The sequence below is a fragment of the Osmerus eperlanus genome, chromosome 15 (genome assembly GCF_963692335.1).
Source record: "Osmerus eperlanus chromosome 15, fOsmEpe2.1, whole genome shotgun sequence".
In the NCBI taxonomy this organism is placed as follows: Eukaryota; Metazoa; Chordata; class Actinopteri; order Osmeriformes; family Osmeridae; genus Osmerus; species Osmerus eperlanus.
Genome location: NC_085032.1, coordinates 6,141,906 through 6,159,899, shown reverse-complemented (window position 1 = coordinate 6,159,899; position 17,994 = coordinate 6,141,906). Strand labels below are relative to the sequence as shown.

Here is a 17,994-nt window from a genome sequence, read left to right as displayed (position 1 = left end):
CCAAATGCACCTAGGTGCTGTCACACTGATTCATCAATAACATCTGCTGCCTCCATCGCATCTGATGCATGGAACTCTCCATTTACTGATTATGCTCACTCCTTGATGTTCACCACAGTGTGTGTATGTGTGTGTGTGTGTGTTACACCGTGTGTGCGTCTTTCTGTGTGTGCGTGTGTGGGGGTACGCCTCCTTGTGTGTGCGTGGGGGATGCCTATCCATCTTTGTGTGTGTGTGTGTGTGTGTGTGTGCGCGCGTCTGCATCCTTGTGCACGTGTGCACATTGCATGTGTGTGTGTGTGTGTGTTTGACCAGGCAGTCCTTATCGGCTCCAAATGGCGTTTCCACCCCAGCAGCAGTGTGGCTGGAGGGAGACAGCTGGAGGGATGAGCCAGGCCTTCGGAGCCTGCGTGAGGCACACTTCCAGTTATGAGTGCCCGCGGGGACGTAACGACTTATTTACACTCTCCGGAGTGCCGGTTCCTCCTGCGTCTGACCTCACAGAGCCTCTTCACGCCCGCTTGACAATTAGCAGACACTCAGCAGGGTCATGTGTGGTCAAGAGGAAGCCGCGATTTCCCAGATCTGACATGGCCGGCTGGGTTTAAGCTGTGCAGCGAGGGCCCTGGCTCACACCCATCTGTCTGTGTGTGGTGCGACCCCCCCAGCTCAGAGCAGTGCTGCACTGGGGTTTTGGTTCATGTGGTGATGGTGAGGATGCAGTTCGGCAACGCAGTTTTTTCTGTCGTTTTTTTCTTTCTCTCTCCCTTTCGTTCTCTCGCTTTCTGTTCTTCTCTCGTCTGATTTCAAAGAACGGGTCGGCGGGATTTGTTTCCTGTCGGACTTTCCGACTGTGCCAGACTGTGTGTGTGTCTGTCTGTGTGGCTGTGCGTGGCTGTGTGTCTATGTACATATGCGTGTGTATATACACACCTGTGTGTGTATACACAACATGTATATATATGTGTGTGCGCGTGTGTGTGTGTCTGTGCGTGTATGTGTGTGTGTGTCCTTCGCTCATTCCAATGTCAGCTCCTCTCTGCTGGCCCGTGCTGCAATCAGAAACACATGACCCTCAAACCACTACTGGGTCTACTAATTACCTCACCCTCGTCTCCAAGGCTACCGTGATGGATGAATATGGATGGATGGATGGAAAATAGCGTTGCAAGCAGGCAGATAAATAGACAGGCAGACTGACCGACAGGTGGACAGGTCGGCAGACTGTCAGGCAAACAGACAGACTTTATCGACCTCACGTAGTATGTCCAGTCTTGAAACACCACCTGATACTGTGTTCTAAAAATGTTGTTTCCCCTCTGTGTTTTCTTGCAGTTCATCAGACGAGCAGTTCCGCTGGAACACTCAAGGTAAACACCCCGTCTGTCTCTCTCAGTGGCAGATTAGCCGGCGTCTCTGGGACAGGATGGGTGTCAATGAGGGCGTCACTGAACTCTGCCAGCGATCTTATCTGACGGCTAAACCGTGGAATTACCACGCCTCGGCGTCGCTCGCGCCCGACGCTAGCTGGGATTACAATCTGACGGCCGGCGCATACCCAAACAGCCTTCTGTCAACAGATGTGTGTGTGTGGTGCGGCGCTGGCAGGGTGATGAGGGTAGACGGGTGTATTGGTCACACACTCCTGGACGTGCGCACGTACACTCCCGGACAAACACACACACTTGTAGACACACGCACGCACACTCTTACACCCTCACTCCTAGACACACGCACTTTATGATTAAATGAAAGACCCACTCTTAGGCACACACACACACTGACATCCACCATGAGGAGAAGAGAGGGAGGGGCGGGGTGAACGGAGAGGGGGGAGATCTCGGTGGTGATGTGGATAAAACTCAGGCTTTAATTTAACACATATTAAACTCCCTTTATGATGCATAACCAGGAATCACACAGGCCTGACCACACTCCCCCCCCCCTCCCCCCCCCCCCACACACACCTTGTAGAAACACACACACACACTCGTAAACACACACACGCTCCAAGGTATACACAAACATGCAGTCTTAAACACACACAATCATAGACACACACACAAACACACACTCTTAGACAAACGCACGCTCACATTCCGGGACACACACCAACAACACACACACACCCCTCAACACACCAACACACACACACACACTCAATTAGACACACTCTCTCCTAGAAACACACACAGGTGTACTTCTTAGCTTCGATTTTTGATCCTTCCGAGGTTGTTACCTTAATTGGGCCTGTGTGGTATTTGCCTCAAATCAAACTTTATTGATTACGCCTCCACAGTCTTCCAAGCACAAGGCTGATGTAGTAGGCTCTGGTTTCGCTGCTGGCCTCTATGAAGAACAGAACGGGGTTTCATTTGATGGCTACAGCAGACTCTGGATATGACTGAACATATCTCAGCACTGCAGGGCTCTTCTCTCCCTGCGTGCGTAGATCACCTGGTTCACAATGACACACGTCTTGAATGCACGTTCACATGCACGGGCGCATGGGCACACACACACACATACGTATAAACACACACACACACACACACAGACACATACTGTATATATATAGTATATATACTGTAAAAGCTGGGTGGGTTGGTGGGATGTAAATATATAGATACACAAGGACACACCCAGAGCGATGTGGTGTAGATGGTTATCACAGCAGGGATAACCATCCCCCCCCCCCCCCCCACAGCTGATGGCCAGAGGGACGTCCAGGAGGACGGCCAGAGGGACATCGAGGACGAGCTGACCACCGGCCTGGAGCTGGTGGACTCCTGCATCCGCTCCCTCCAGGAGTCCGGCATCCTGGAGCCCCAGGAGTTCTCTGGCGGGGAACGTGAGAGAACCTTGTTTGCTTCCTGTATTCACGACCCCCCCTCCCTCTCTCTCTCTCTCTCTCTCTCTCTCTCTCTCTCTCTCTCTCTCTCTCTCTCTCTCTCTCTCTCTCTCTCTCTCTCTCTCTCTCTCTCTCTCTCTCTCTCTCTCTCTCTCTCTCTCTCTCCAGACCCATCCCAGAACCCCCCTCATCCATCCCACCCAGCTTTGTGTGCGATTCGCCTTTTAAAAAGACATTTTCTATACATTTCTGTTTGGGTCCATTTTCATTGATTTTCCACTAGACGCGATACCTTTCACCGTCGCCGATAAAGGTGTTTCAGAGAGGCTTTTTTTCCCTCTCTCGTCGTCACTGCTTTAGGAGCGGCGAGTTGTATGGGAGAGGTCTTCATTCAAACGGTCTGCGTCCGTTTTGTAAATGGCGAGTTTCAAAAGGAGCCCGATGCCTGATTGCAGTAAAAGCTCAATGAAGCAGACTCTCTGGCTGAACGGGCTCTCAGTGGCCTCTCTCAAGCGACGGTAAACAACTTTGTCAAAAGGTAGAAGCACCGGAAAGAGACAAAGAGTCACACGCAGACCTCTGAAATGCAAGTGGGAGATTTGATTGGAGAGAGGAGAAAGCGTTTGACTATTTTTGTTTGGGGGGGGGGGGCGGGGGGGGGGGGGGTTAAGAGAAAACCAGAAGTGTTCGACAAGGAAGCGGTTTCAGAGCGGCCCAGTGAATCTATTTCTTCGCCACCAGCTACAGTGTCTGATTAGTGTGTGTGTGTGTGTGTGTGTGTACGCGCGTGTACTGTATGCACTTTGCACTTCTTGGTATTTTAAGACAGATGAAAGAAAGGCAAACTTGATTTTCAGTTTACCTTTGAAGTCAAATGGAATAGCAAAGCCTGCAAAGATGGAGTAGATTGTGTGCCAGATAACAGATAGCTAGGACGTCTGCTTACAGTATCATCTGTCCTCCAGAGTTTCTAGTAATGAGTTGGACCAAGACTGGAAGACAGAAAATGTCATGTTTTTAGTGAAAACTAAGGCTGTGTCGTATCTACAGAGGACAGAAACACAGAAATAAACCATGGTGTTGGTTGTGTTTGTCGCCCTCACACACCAGAACACACACACACACACCAACACAACAGAAACATGTTGGGAGTGATGAGTTTGGAAGCTCACACTCACTCAGCAAAGCACAGAGTGCTGTTTAATAATTCAGAAAAGCGAGGGATGAATCGAGATCAAAAAAATGTCTTTGTGAAGGAGAGGGGGGAGGGGGGGGGGGCTTCCGGAGAAGCCACACGGGCCGCACTGTTACCACGACGACGCCAAGCCAATAGCAACAGACTCGTCTTCTTCTCAGGACAACCAAAAGCAATTTACTGCACAACGGGTCCGACGCGAGGGGATGTCCTCGTCGCTTTCACTTGTGAGTGGGTGGAGGGCTGCACGTCTCGGCCGGTGGAGGCAAGAGAGGGAGAGAGGGAGGGAGGGAGGGAAGGAGGGAGGGAGGGAAGGAGAGAGGGAGAGAGGGAGAGAGAGAGGGAGCACTTTTCACACCAACAGCCTAACAAAGACTTGCATCACTATGAAATATTTACACCAAGTGATTGATTGTACGAAACAAGTCATGGACCCAACCTTTAGGACCGTCACACACACACAAACAGGACAGTCACAGTGTGCCAACGACTATGACTGGAAGATAGCTAGACCTGTATACACACTAGTCAGACACCTAGTATACACATTAGTCAATATAGCTGATAGCTAGTATGCGGTATACATTAGTCAGGCAGTTACTGTAGTATACACTCGTCAGATGTGCAGTCGTGTACAGGTAGAATCTAGAGAAAGGTTAGAGCTGCAAGCCACAAATGATCTTGGAAACGTTTTTTGACACGTTTGTTGAAACCTCTGTTTAATTATTTACAGCTGGATGTGATTTCCTTTTAGAATTAACCGCAGAAGGTTGTTGTTGGTGTTGTTACTTGTGTGTGTGTGTTGAGGTGTGTGCCTGTGTGCACATTTGCGCGTGTGTGTCACCTCTCACCCTGAAGTGTCCAGCTCTAATAGAGTGGCTTTGCAGTGAGAGAAAGCCAATCACTCCCTGTGTTGGAATGTTGTGATAAAGTCTGAAAGTGCCAACACACTCTGTGAGTGTGTGTGTGTGTGTCTGTGAGCGCTTGTTAGCCTGGGTGTGATGTTTATGTGACTGTGTTTGTGGTATGGGTGATGTGGACGTGCCTTTTTGTGTGTGTCTGGGCGTGCGTGTGATGTTTATGTGCCTGTGTTTGTGGTGCGTGTGTGTGTGACGTGCGCGTGAGATGAGCGTGTGCTTAATGCTGATAGAACTTGATAGTTTGAACATGCCCCGGCAAAGAGAGACATGGTTTCACACTGCCGCACTGAGGAATTAAGAAACAGAGTGGCAACCCACACGCTGGCCATTCCCTTTATCACCGCCCTCTCTCCTCCCTGTCCTCCCCTTGTCCCCTCTTTCCCTTCTCTTCCCTCGCCCCGTGCCGCCTCCATCTTGTCTAGTTCCTCTCCTCGAGCTCCCTCTCCTCTTCGACGGGCTCTCTTTTCGGTGTTTCCCTTTAACTTGTTTCCCTCGCTCAGTTCCACCTCTTCACTCGTACTTTTCCTCCCTCTTTCCTTTTTTCTCCTCGCCCCCTCGCCTCCTCGCCCCCTCCCCTTCTCCCATTCTCCCATCTCCTCCTCTTCTCCTCCCCCCGCCCCTCCCTCATCTGATAAATTATGTATGCCAACTCAAACTCACGGAGGGCTGCACCCGCTGCTCTAAATTGTGCTCTCTCTCTCTCTCTCTCTCTCTCTCTCTCTCTCTCTCTCTCTCCCACTTCCCCCCTCTATCCCTCTCTTCCCTTCCCTGTCTCTCTCTCTCCCTCCCTCCTCCAACCCCCCTCTCTCTTTCCCCCCTCTCTCCCCTCCCCCCTCTCTCTCACCCCCTTCACTCCCTCTCTCCATTTCTCTCTCGCTCTCGCTCTCTCTCTCCAGGACCCAGTCTCCTCTCCCAGAGTTCTTTGCAGCTCAACTCTACCCCGGAGGCTTCACTCCAGTACTCCGCCAGCTACCATAGCAACCAGACCCTCGCCCTCAGCGACAGTGGTGCCGCGGCAACGCCACAGCGCAGCGGGCAAGTTAGGGGGGCCGTTCACAGCTACAACCAGGTAGGACTCCGTCGATGAAGACAAATATGATGATGATGATGATGATGCTGGTGGTAAAGTTATCTTATTGTGCAGCCATGTTCAATTCCCTACCTCTCAAAGTATGTTACGTAACCTACCTTTTGTGAAAATGCTTCACTTTCTTTTTAGAAAATGTCTGTTTTCTAACCGCGGTGCTTAACTGAGACGAAATTGAGATTTTTGCAACTCTGGTATGGGACTAGCTCAGGGGGTCGAACATTTGACTGTAGAACCTAAAGGTTCCAGCTCCGTACCAAGCTCAGGATAAAATGGTCTGCTAACCCAAAATATTGTTACGAACGATAACCAAGCCTATGGTTTGTTCTGAGCTGTTTGTCTGCTCCATGGAGTGAAGGGAAGGGGGGCCGCGTGTTTGCAGGAGGAGGACGGAGAACATGGCAGGCGTTTCTGCCGCTCTGCCCTCTCCTCTGTCTGCACACAACAAACAGGACCCAGCGCGAGCCCCGCTCTCGCTCTCCCGGACACGGTCGCTGTCTCTCCTTCTTACTGTCACGTCCCGCTGCCCCTCTACCCCTTCTCCCGTCTCCTTCTTCTCTCTCCCTTCTCTCTCTCTCTCTTTCTCTCTCTCTCTCTCTCTCTCTCTCTCTCTCTCTCTCTCTCTCTCTCTCTCTCTCTCTCTCTCTCTCTCTCTCTCTCTCCTTCTCTCTCTCTCTCTCTCTGCAGGTATCCTAACCCGGGCTGGAGGATAATGACTGAGGAGGAAGGAGAGAGAGAGGAGAGGACGGTCTCCTCTCTCTCTCCTTCCTCCTTCTCTCGTCTCTCCGTTTGGGCTTCTCTTTCCTCTCCCCTCTCCCTCTCCTCCCTCCTTAGTCTGGTCATTATCCTCCAGCCCGGGTTAGGATACCTGCAGAGCTGGAGTGGTCTGCTGGTGTGGTCAGTGCGGCGGTAGGGAGCTTTCCCACGGAGGGCAGCGTTAGATGATGCAGGGTGATGGATTCAGGGTTCTTCACTGATCCTTCCCACAGTCCTTCAATGTGTTCGGAGTGGCTTGAGGTGGCTCTGTCTAATCGTGCCACAGGTAGAGGGGCCTGTGACTGTGTAATTGCGTGTCTGGGTGTGGAGGGGGGCGGTGTGAGGGGGGGGGCGGGGTCGTCCCCGTTATTATAGCAGTCAAATGTTGTGAGGGGGGTGAGACACTGATGGAGAGAAGTCCAATTATCCCCTAGCCTGCAGGAGCCATCTATTCCAGTGTTCATTTCCTTAACCTCTGCGTATGTTGCCATATCAACACACACACATGCATACACACACACATACACACACACACACACATCCATGCACATACACACACACACACACACACACAGACACAGAGGAGCATGCACAGAGGCACACCTGGATATCAGCTAACAGCTGCAAACCTTCATTAAAAGATACTGACTGTGCAGGGCAAATGTTCAGAGCCCTCAATGGTTATGAATTATATATGGAGGAAAACAGCAATGAAACTAATTTGAAAGAGGCAAAATTATCAGGGGAGGGAGTCACTTTAGTCACTTATGGGGCACGAGGCAAAATCGATACATTAATATTGTTACTATAAGCAAACACACACACACACACACACTGAAACCTGTAGCTCTATCGCTATGTGTCACGGTTTCTATATCAATTCCTTGGCTCTGCAGGAAGACAGTCAGTGTGAGATGCTGCATCCCCTGAGTCTGTGGGAGACTAGGAGCACCACTCATCACCACCACCACTCACCACCACCACACTCATCACCACAACACCACCACCACTCACCACCACCACACTCATCACCACCACCACTCACCACCACCACACTCATCACCACCACCACTCACCACCACCACACTCACCACCACCACACTCATCACCACCACACCACCACCACTCACCACCACCACACTCACCACCACCACACTCATCACCACAACACCACCACCACTCACCACCACCACACTCATCACCACCACCACACTCATCACCACAACACCACCACCACTCACCACCACCACACTCATCACCACCACCACACTCATCACCACCACACTCATCACCACCACACCACCACCACTCACCACCACCACACTCATCACCACCACCACTCACCACCACCACACTCATCACCACCACACCACCACCACTCACCACCACCACACTCATCACCACCACACCACACCACCACCACTCATCACCACCACACCACACCACCACCACTCATCACCACCACACTCATCACCACCACACCACACCACCACCACACTCATCACCACCACCACTCACCACCATCACACTCATCACCACCACACCACATTACCACCACTCACCACCACACCACACCACCACCACACTCATCACCACCACCACTCACCACCACCACACTCATCACCACCACACCACACCACCACCACCACCACCTCTCGTCTCACACTCGGGGAGCGGCCCTGCTGTCCTCCTTGTCCGCCTCACCCCTCCACCGCCCCCGCCCCCCCCCCTCCTTCCCTCCATCTCTGCCTTCCACTGCCTCTTCTCCTGGGGAAGTCTTCTGTCTTGTCAGAGCGCCGGTGGTAGGGATGCTGAGAGCGTGGCTGGCCCCGCTCTCCTAGCTGCTCTTATGCAACGCCCTGCACCATGCAGGGACTCTCAGGGAGTATTTATACCAGTAAGGGCTCGTGTCTAAAAAATACATGATTTTTCTCCCACCTGAAGCACATGCACTCTGCCTCCCATTGAGCCGTAGTGGACGGCCAGTGGCTCCATGGAGAGACTTGACATGGCTCACGATGCCCCGCCACTCATTTATAGATGAGGTCTGTCTGTCCGTTCCTCGGCGTTGCCTATCTGCCTGTCTCTGTCTGTCGGATTTCGCTGTGCGTCTCTCTGTCTGTCTGTTCCTCTGCGTTGCCTATCTGCCTGTCTCTGTCTGTCGGATTTCGCTGTGCGTCTCTCTGTCTGTCTGATCTCTCTGTCTGTCCGTCCGTCCGTCCAATCGGTCCTCTCCACCTGTGTCTCTGCCTTCCTATCTGTCTGTGGTGGTGACCGCGTGGCTTCACGAAACCCCACGGCTCTCGCTAAGCGCTCGCAATCAGGACGGACCTTGGGGGTTCAATAATGCATCGAAATCAGCCACCTGTCCTCTATCCACCTCCTCCCTGTGGTGGGTCTCCTCGCGTGGATACGAGAGACACACACACACACACACATCCTCCTGAGCTAGCCGTGCCGGGGGACCTCGCGCCGTAATGACTGCGGGTTTTAAAATAGCCTTATCCATTCTGTGTCCGGTGAATCCGTTTTCATGGCCGCCTGCAAATGGGGAGCACGGGGACCAGAGCTGGTTGTAATCAGCCGGATAGCTCTGGCTTATTACTGAAGGAAAATAAGGCTTGTGAAATGCCTGAGGTGTGTGTGTGTGTGTGTGTGCGCGTGTGTTTGTGCTGTGTGTGCCTGTTGCATGGTTGCGTCTGTGTGTGTGTGTGTGTGTTGTTCACCTTCTGGAAAGACTGCCATCCCCAGAAAGGGTTGGATCTGTGGTGGGGCCGACATATGCTGTCCCAGTCTCCGTGGACACAGATGCATACACGCGCATGAGGAGATGTCACCGTGTCTGGTGGCCGTTAGGCTGGGCACAAGTCGCAGAGATACGCAGAGCCGAGCGGAACTTTCACACGGCGCGTCGAGGACGCTGTGGACGCCAGTAACCGTCTCAGTTAGGGGTAAAAAGGCTACTCTGACCCTGCTGTGTTCTCTCTGTCCCTCCTCCCCCTCCACCCCCTCCTCCCCCTCCCTCCCAGGTGACGTCCAGCCGTGCAGCCCAGGCAGCAGGAGGAGCAGCAGGAGTCGGAGGACCAGGAGGAGGAGGGACAGGTGGGGGAGGAGGAGGAGATGGGGGAGGAGGAGAGGAGGGTGGTGGAGGAGGAGGAGAAAGGGGAGGGTGGGGGCAGGGACAGGTGGGGGCCCTTCTGCCAGAGACTTGTTTCCACTACAGCAACATAGAACAAAACCGAGGAAAGTGGATGTGATGTCGTACAGAACCTTGTGTTTTGGGAAGGTTGTTCTATGTCTCAAAGGACTGGGACTGGGACAAACATTCATTCCATCTGACGTGGAGTCATTGCTCGATCGTTTCCACACACCGAGGTGCTGATTCCGAGGGTAGATGGTCCGGGGCTGGTTAACGGTACCCTCTTCCACCATTCATCCTCCCCCCTCCCTCACCCCTTGACCTCGCCCCTCCTCCCCTACCTTCCCTTCTTCCTCTTCCTCCCTGTGCCCCTTCCTTCTCCTCCCCCTTCCTCCTCCTCCCCCTCACCCCATCCTCCTCCCCCTTTCCTCCCCCGCCTCCCCTCTTCCCCCTCTTCCCCCCTTCCCTCCCCCCCCCCCCCCCCCCCTCCCAGGTCTGTACTACTCCTGCTCCACGCTGCCGGCCCAGAGGGTGAGCTCCCCGCTGACGGGGGCGGGGTCAGGCTCGGCCTCGCCCAGCAAGCTGCAGCGCCTCGGCACGTCGGCCGACGCCCCCGGCTACTCCAGCGGCCAGCGCCTGCCCTCCTCATCCTCACCCAACAAGCAGTCGCCTGGCACCCGCCTGGCCAAGTCCTACAGGTGGGTCTGAACGCTGTGGCTCTTCGCTCATGGGGGGAACGCTTCTTGTTGTTGCTGTCGTGTGTGTGTGTGTGTTCTAGATTGACCTCTCCCCTTGGTATCTTGGGGTTTTTGCGCAGAGGCTAGCCTTCATGCAGTTTACTGTCAACAGTGCTGTAGAGTAATGCTGCACTGCAGAGTGTAGAGTAATACTGTATAGTACAGTGTAGAGTAATACAGTACTATATTACAAAGTACTGCTGTACTCATGTTACCTTCATCCAGCTCTCTCTACTTCCCACCCGCTTCAGCACCACCGTTGCCGTAACGACAGCGGGAGGGGCGGGGTCTCCGCTAAGGGTGGCGTCTCCGCCTGGCTCCACGGTTGCCGGGGGAGGGGCCAGCGCGTCATCGTCCCCGCTCCACCAGGTGTGACATCATCGTGCTTGCCGTTCCGACGCTTACAATTATTTTTATTTTATTTTAAAACCCATCTTTATCAGGTTCATGTTCCGCACAGCTAACACCGTGTCACTTCCCTGTGAGCTAGCCCCACTCGCGTCATCACGATACTCTCCTTACAGTCTCCAAAATATAGCTTCACAGCAACACTTTACATTTTACAACTACAACAGTGCTACTGTGTAGTTGCACAGGAAGTTGCACTACCTTATGGTTTAGCGATGCAAGTTCTAGGTTGGGCTTTCCAGGACAGGAGGTTTACAACATCCACTTACCCCTAAACCCCTCTCCCATGTCGTGCCTTCTTACACTTTTGTAACGACCGATATCGCTAACACCGCGTACATTTGAATTACATAGCAATTTCTATGTACCTACAACGTTTTTCCTAACGTTTTTTCTATGTAGTTACATGGTAGTCCAGCCCCTTTTACAAATACAATAATGATAAAGTATTCAATCCGCAGATACTTCCATCCGAAGCGACAACCAGAGGAGATGGGATTTTAAGCAACAACTCCTTGATGTGCTCTCAAGCACTTTCCCCCAGAGCTGGACTAATTGATGTGATTGCTGCGTCATTGACGCCGTGTTTCTGTGAGTGATGTCGACCCGTGTCGGTGTGATTTTGCAGATGAGCTCGGGCATAGGGAGTTATGCCACGCTGTCACCTAAACGCCTGGCCGCTCACCATGCCTCCGACCAGTACAAGATCTCCCACGAGCTGTACGCCACTGCCACCCTGCAGAGACCGGGCAGCCTGGCAGGTATGACCACACACACACACACACATGGACACACACACACACACGTAGACACACACACACAAACAAGTTGTATGCTGAGCCCTGGCAGCTTGGCAGGTACAACCACACACACACGCATGGACACACACACACACACAATAGCTCTGCGCCACTGCTACCCTGCAGAGACTTGGCAGCCTGGCAGGTAAGGCCACACACACACACACATAGACACGCACGCAACACACAAATGAATGCATACACACACGTGACGCGTACGCCCGCCCGCCCACACACACCAACACACTAACACAGAGACTCTCACACCACTTAGACAAAACACTTAGACACTCACATGCACACGTACACACTCATACACACCGTGTACACATGCGCGTGTGTGTGCATCCATACACTAATACATGCCACGCATGTCTCACACCTTCTCACCCCCTCTCTTCCACCTCACAATGAGACCCTCGTCATACTGAAGAGAACGCTCAACAAAATGACTTGAATGGAAATGTATTGAATCGCACACCAAATTCTGGAAAGTTCTCCGTTACCTCAAATGACCTCACAGCCTGTAGTCTAAGTGTTTGTCTGACATCTTTTATATATTTTAGTTGTATTACCTCAGAGTCTGAGGTAATACAACTGGTTCCTACATCTAAGTGAAAATTTAAATTGGCCCTTTTTGGAATTAGGCAAACACTCAAGTGAAAAGGGGCTAAAGAATAGCTTAGCCAACGTGCTCTGTGGTTTGGTTATACTTTTTATTTAATCACTTTATGTTGTTATGTTTCCTTTCTAGCACACACAGGAAGTGAGCAGTGGAGCCCTGGCAGCAGGGGATATGAGTTAATTATTCCGATTTTATTTCATCTTTTTCAGATTTTCTTTTTTCCTTCTGACTGTGTAAGGTGTCATGGGAGGCTGTCTCTCCCTCCCTCCGTCCCTTCATCCCTCAATCCCTCCATCCAAAAGTTATGTTCCCTTCTTCCGTTTGAAAGGAAGAGTTCAGCACTTTGATTTTGAGCATCATCTGTGACAAACTAACCTTCCCTAAAACTTCAAAGGAGAGAGACGGGGGAGAGAGAGACAAGGTGGAGGGGAGAGACCAGAGAGAGATGGGAGAGAAAGGGAGACAAGGGGAGAGAGAGAAGGAGAGATGGACAGGGGAGAGAGAGAGGTGGAAAAGGGGGAGACGTGGAAATAGAAATGGGAGAGAGGGAGACAAGTGGTAGAGAGAGACAGGGGGAGGAAAGGTGAGAGAGAGACGGGGGAGCGATAGACAGGGGAGAGAGACAGAGAGGTAAATAAAGACGGGAGAGAGGAGAGGGGACAGATTAATCTCTCTCTCACTCTCTCTCTCTCCTCTGTTGTGTTCTATGGTCCTTTCAGACAGCATAATGAACAACGCTTGGTTGTAAAAGGCGATGCTGTCTGATTTCAGGACTCCCGCCAAATGTTGACAGGGTGAAATTGTTGCATTTCATTATTTTCCAGCTGACGTGAAACAATGTTTTCTTTTCATGAAAGATTCTGTTCTCCAAGACGGCTCTCTCTCCCAGATTTACACACACACACACACACACACACACACACACACACACACACACACACACACACACACACATTCGACCAGACACACAATGGTGTGTGGGGGGGGACTATCTAGTCATCCCCTGCATCAGCACAAACAGACACATTCGCAAATAGTAGCCAAGATCTACTGTTTGTGAATGTGTATGCCATACAGACCACCCCAGTGCCTCTTGTGTTGGGAGAAAAGGCTTCCACATCAAATAGAGAAGCCTAATTCTCCATGTGACTCGTTTTAACATGGTTAACCCCATGGATGGCCTGGAGTCTGGAGAGAGTTTTGTCATAATTACTGTGGAAACGGATGATTGTGAAGGTGGCGGCTGGATAGGAGCTGAATACATTGTGCTGACTGACTGAATGTGCGTTCTCTCTCTCTCTCTCTCTCTCTCTCTCTCTCTCTCTCTCTCTCTCTCTCTCTCTCTCTCTCTCTCTCTCTCTCTCTCTCTCTCTCTCTCTCTCTCTCTGTGTGTCTCTCTCTCTCTGTGTCTCTCTCTCTCTCTCTCTCTCTCTCTCTGTCTCTCTCTCTGCCCCTTTTCATATGCCGGCCTCTTTCTCTATCTTTCTGCTGCCTCTGTCTCTGCCTCTGTTCATCTTCCACTTGCGCTCTCCTCTTTTTTATCCATCTCAATCTCTCTCTTTTTTCTTGTATTCTCCCTCCAACCTATTTCTGCCTATACATCTTTCCCCTTTCTCTTTCTCTTTCTCTTGTCCTTTCTCTTGTCTTTTCTATTTCTCTTCCTCTCCTCTCCTCTCCTCTTCTCCCTCCAGGATCCAGAGGCTCCTACAGTAGTCAGCACAGCCAGTATGCCCCGGAGCTAAGGCCCCTGGGGTCCCCAGACCACCACATAGAGCCCATCTATGAGGACCGCGTCTACCACAAGGGCCCCATGAGGAGCCTGGGCCAGAGTCAGGGGGACCTGGGCCCCTATCGCAACAACACTGGTGAGACGCTGTCATAAATCTGTAGCACCATCCCTACACACTAGTACTACATACACTCCCATCTCTACACACAAGTACTATACACTACCATCCCTACACACTAGGACTACATACACTCCCATCCCTACACACAAGTACTAGATACACTACCATCCCTACACACTAGTACTATACACTACCATCCCTACACACTAGGACTATACACTACCATCCCTACACACTAGTACTAGATACACTACCATCCCTACACACTAGTACTATACACTACCATCCCTACACACTAGTACTACATACACTCCCATACCTACACACAAGTACTACATATATACACTACCATCTCTACACACAAGTACTACATATATACACTACCATCTCTACACACTAGTACTACATGTATACAGGACCATCCCTACACACTAGTACTACATGTATACACTATCATCCCTACACACTAGTACTACATACAGTAATTGTTTGGTGCTCTGGTGGGTTCTCCCTGTGTGGAGTGCACGTGCTGCTGAGAGAAGAAGAGCAGGCCTCACTTCTCTGGGGGACGCCCTGGCATGTGTGTGTGTGTTCCACCGCTCCCTGCACGCTTGCGTGACACATTTGTGAGATGAATTAAAGGCTGCTTCTTCTACCATACCATGCTTAAAGCTCACTAGTACTACATGTATAGGTTACAGTACTTGTTTGGTTTGGAATGGGTTCTTCATGAAGTGTGTCCAGTACTTTTCCAGTGGGAAAGGTGCTGTTTTTAGTCTGAGATGATCGCATCTGACCACTAACGTCCTAGAAAGTTCTATGTATCTTGTCAGACAGACAGCCAGCCTGGGACATAGACAGAGATAGACAGGCGCAGACAGTCTGGGACAGAGAGATAGACATACACAGACAGACAGTCTGGGACAGAGAGATAGACATACACAGACAGACAGTCTGGGACAGAGAGATAGACAGGCGCAGACAGTCTGGGACAGAGAGATAGACATACACAGACAGACAGTCTCGGACAGAGAGATAGACAGGCACAGACAGTCTGGGACAGAGAGATAGACATACACAGACAGACAGTCTGAGCCTTGTGGAATGAGACACTACAGGAGTCCCATGTGGTGACTATCCATAATAACCCTGCTCTAACCTCCATTAGCCCTGAACTCTTTAGTGGAAGAGAGTAAGATTAGAGAGGCGGGTGTGGGGGTGGGGTGGAGGGGTAAAGAGAGAGTTAAGGTCAGATGAACAAAGAAAGGGGTAGAGATGGGGAGGAAGAGACTACGGAGAAATGGGGAGGATAAATAAGTGAAAGAAATCTGTCTGTTTTCCATTAAACAGTTTCCAAGCTGCAGCGTTAGCCCACTCATCTTCAGTCGCGTGTCTTTAACGCAGGCTCATTTAGCTTATCTAGATGTGGGTTTAGGTACGGTACGCTAGTCCCATTAACATATCATTCAACATGAAAAGAACCCATTCCGCTACACTACGTTATGCACCCGCGCAGCCATTAAACAGAGGAGCAAATAGCTATCATTAACATGTGGGTCAAAAGTTAACTATGTTATGCCATACAATACACTGTTTTAGTCAATAGGGTCCCTTCTCCGAAAGGGAACGCTGTAACCATAGAGCTAAACTGACATGTTCTGGTGTTTGTAGGAGATCTTCTTGAAGATCGATCTGTTGACGTTCGCAGAAGTTACTGTAGCCTACCGGCGAACATTTATAGATTCTGTTTGCACACTGAAACGTTCGAATCAGATTCGCATGAATGTGCTAACACGTAAATTACCCTGACTCAATAGTTATTCCAGTAGAAAGTAAAAAAACTAAAATGATCTGTATACGGACTCCAGTCTGCTACGTGTGCCTTAATAGCATTACCACTCAAAATAAAATAAAAATAGACCTACAAGCGCTTTATTGTAAAAACATAGAGCGGGCTCATTTATGCTACATCCCTGCAGCGCGACTAAAGAGCAGAGAAATAGGTTACCGCTTTTCGAATGTTAAGCGATCGAATCGGGGGTTTAATGCGGTGGGCTATAGAGAAAAGATTGTGTTTAAAGCCCTCGTGAACGGCCGGCGATGGGCCTGTGAATGCTTAATGGCGAATCATATTAGAGGAGGGATAGCTCATAATGAACAGATAGAATTCTGCTGACACAAAGGCCAGTTAGTCATTCATTATGTCATCGTTCTGCCATTTGGAGGCCTGCCGTTCACATCATTGTTTAACGGGCCGGGTATGTATTAAAGTAGCCTAATTAACGCCATAGGTCATTTCTTGATAAAGGGGAGCGCCCAAGTGCAACAAATGTCGGTTTTCGGCGTCAACGCTATCTATATGGTTATCTGAAGGCAGGGAGGGTAGTACAGACAGGCAGGCTGACAGGCAGACAGGCAGAAAGAGTTGGAGGCAATGGCGAGAGCAAGCTACCTACATAACTATCCTCACTTCCCTACTCTCTCTCTCTGTGTGTGTGTGTGTGTGTGTATGTGTGTATGTATCACAGCCCTCCCTAGTTCCTGGATTAAACCAGGCCAGTGCCCTGGAGTATTGCAGGTTAACACGACCTATTTCAAGCGATTAATCCTGCATGGTCACAGTGCCACACACACACACACATATATACTGTATACAAATATAGAACAGAAGGATAAAGCTCTCTCTCACACACACATCACTCTGTAGCAGCGCACCTCACACCTCACAGTGCGGTAGGCAAGAACATCAAGAACGTGGAGAACATCCCCAAACAGGAAATACCTCATCAACAGCACTCCTGCTTCCTGTCATACAGTTTAGCTTTCTCCTTCGTGCTACGTCCCTCCATCTGCGCCTCTCCCTTCGCCCCTGCGCTCTCTCTCTCTCTCTCTCTCTCTGTGTCTCTCTCTGTCTCTTTCTCTCTCTCTCTCTCTCTTTCTCTCTGGGCTTCAATCAAGAAGCAGGAACGGCTAATTCCGGGCTTTCTGCTCTGCTCAACACCTCTGTTGATGCCCTTCGTTCTAACTCAATCACTACTCATTATGGTCAGGATTAAGTCTGTGCGTGTGTGTGTGTTTGTGTGTCTGAACCCATGCATATGGAGGGAGTTACGCGGATAAATATGTTTTTTTTTTCCAGAAAACAAAGCAGGATTAGCTGTTGTGCTGGAGGGAGAGCATCATGGCTCTTTTCCACATGTACACACACGTGCGCGCACACACACACACTCACTCACACACAAGACACACACAAGACATTATGCACACACGCACACACTCACCTACACTCACACACCCGCACACACTCACACGTCACACACATAAACAAACATATCGCACACACACACACAGCCATATTCCTCTGTTTAAGCAGCGTTCTCTCTGGAGAGGTGCCTAAACACACATTGGGTGTGTTTGGCTGCCCTGTTAAATACTCTCATCAAAGCTGTCTTATGTGACAGCAAGCCCTTTCTGAGGAAAGCTGCGCACACATGCACACATGCATGCACGCGTACACACACACGCAGAGCGGTATTTTGCATAAAATGATGAAGCCAATCCTGAATCTGTTCCATGCCTTCTGTAATGAGTCCTGACATTCTAATGAGAAAAGAGAGCGAGAGAGA

General features: G+C 50.7%; 1 protein-coding gene across 1 annotated transcript; it reads left to right on the top strand.

Moving 5' to 3' along the window:
- The first annotated feature begins 335 nt into the window (after positions 1-335).
- On the top strand, positions 336-14,400 carry LOC134035341 (catenin delta-2-like). Its single transcript, XM_062480338.1, has 10 exons — positions 336-447; positions 669-705; positions 1,336-1,370; positions 2,708-2,851; positions 5,863-6,035; positions 9,839-9,911; positions 10,442-10,646; positions 10,937-11,054; positions 11,722-11,854; positions 14,210-14,400. The coding sequence occupies exons 1-10, from the start codon at positions 336-338 to the stop codon at positions 14,398-14,400; spliced, it is 1,221 nt and encodes a 406-aa protein (XP_062336322.1).
- The last annotated feature ends 3,594 nt before the right edge of the window (positions 14,401-17,994 follow it).

Excerpts from the sequence above, each read along its gene's own strand:
- LOC134035341 (XM_062480338.1), top strand. The coding sequence starts at position 336 with ATGGCGTTTCCACCCCAGCAGCAGTGTGGCTGGAGGGAGACAGCTGGA. Across the intron at positions 1,371-2,707 it reads GTTCCGCTGGAACACTCAAG|CTGATGGCCAGAGGGACGTC; the intron begins GTAAACACCCCG and ends CCCCCCCCACAG. Across the intron at positions 9,912-10,441 it reads ACCAGGAGGAGGAGGGACAG|GTCTGTACTACTCCTGCTCC; the intron begins GTGGGGGAGGAG and ends CCCCCCTCCCAG.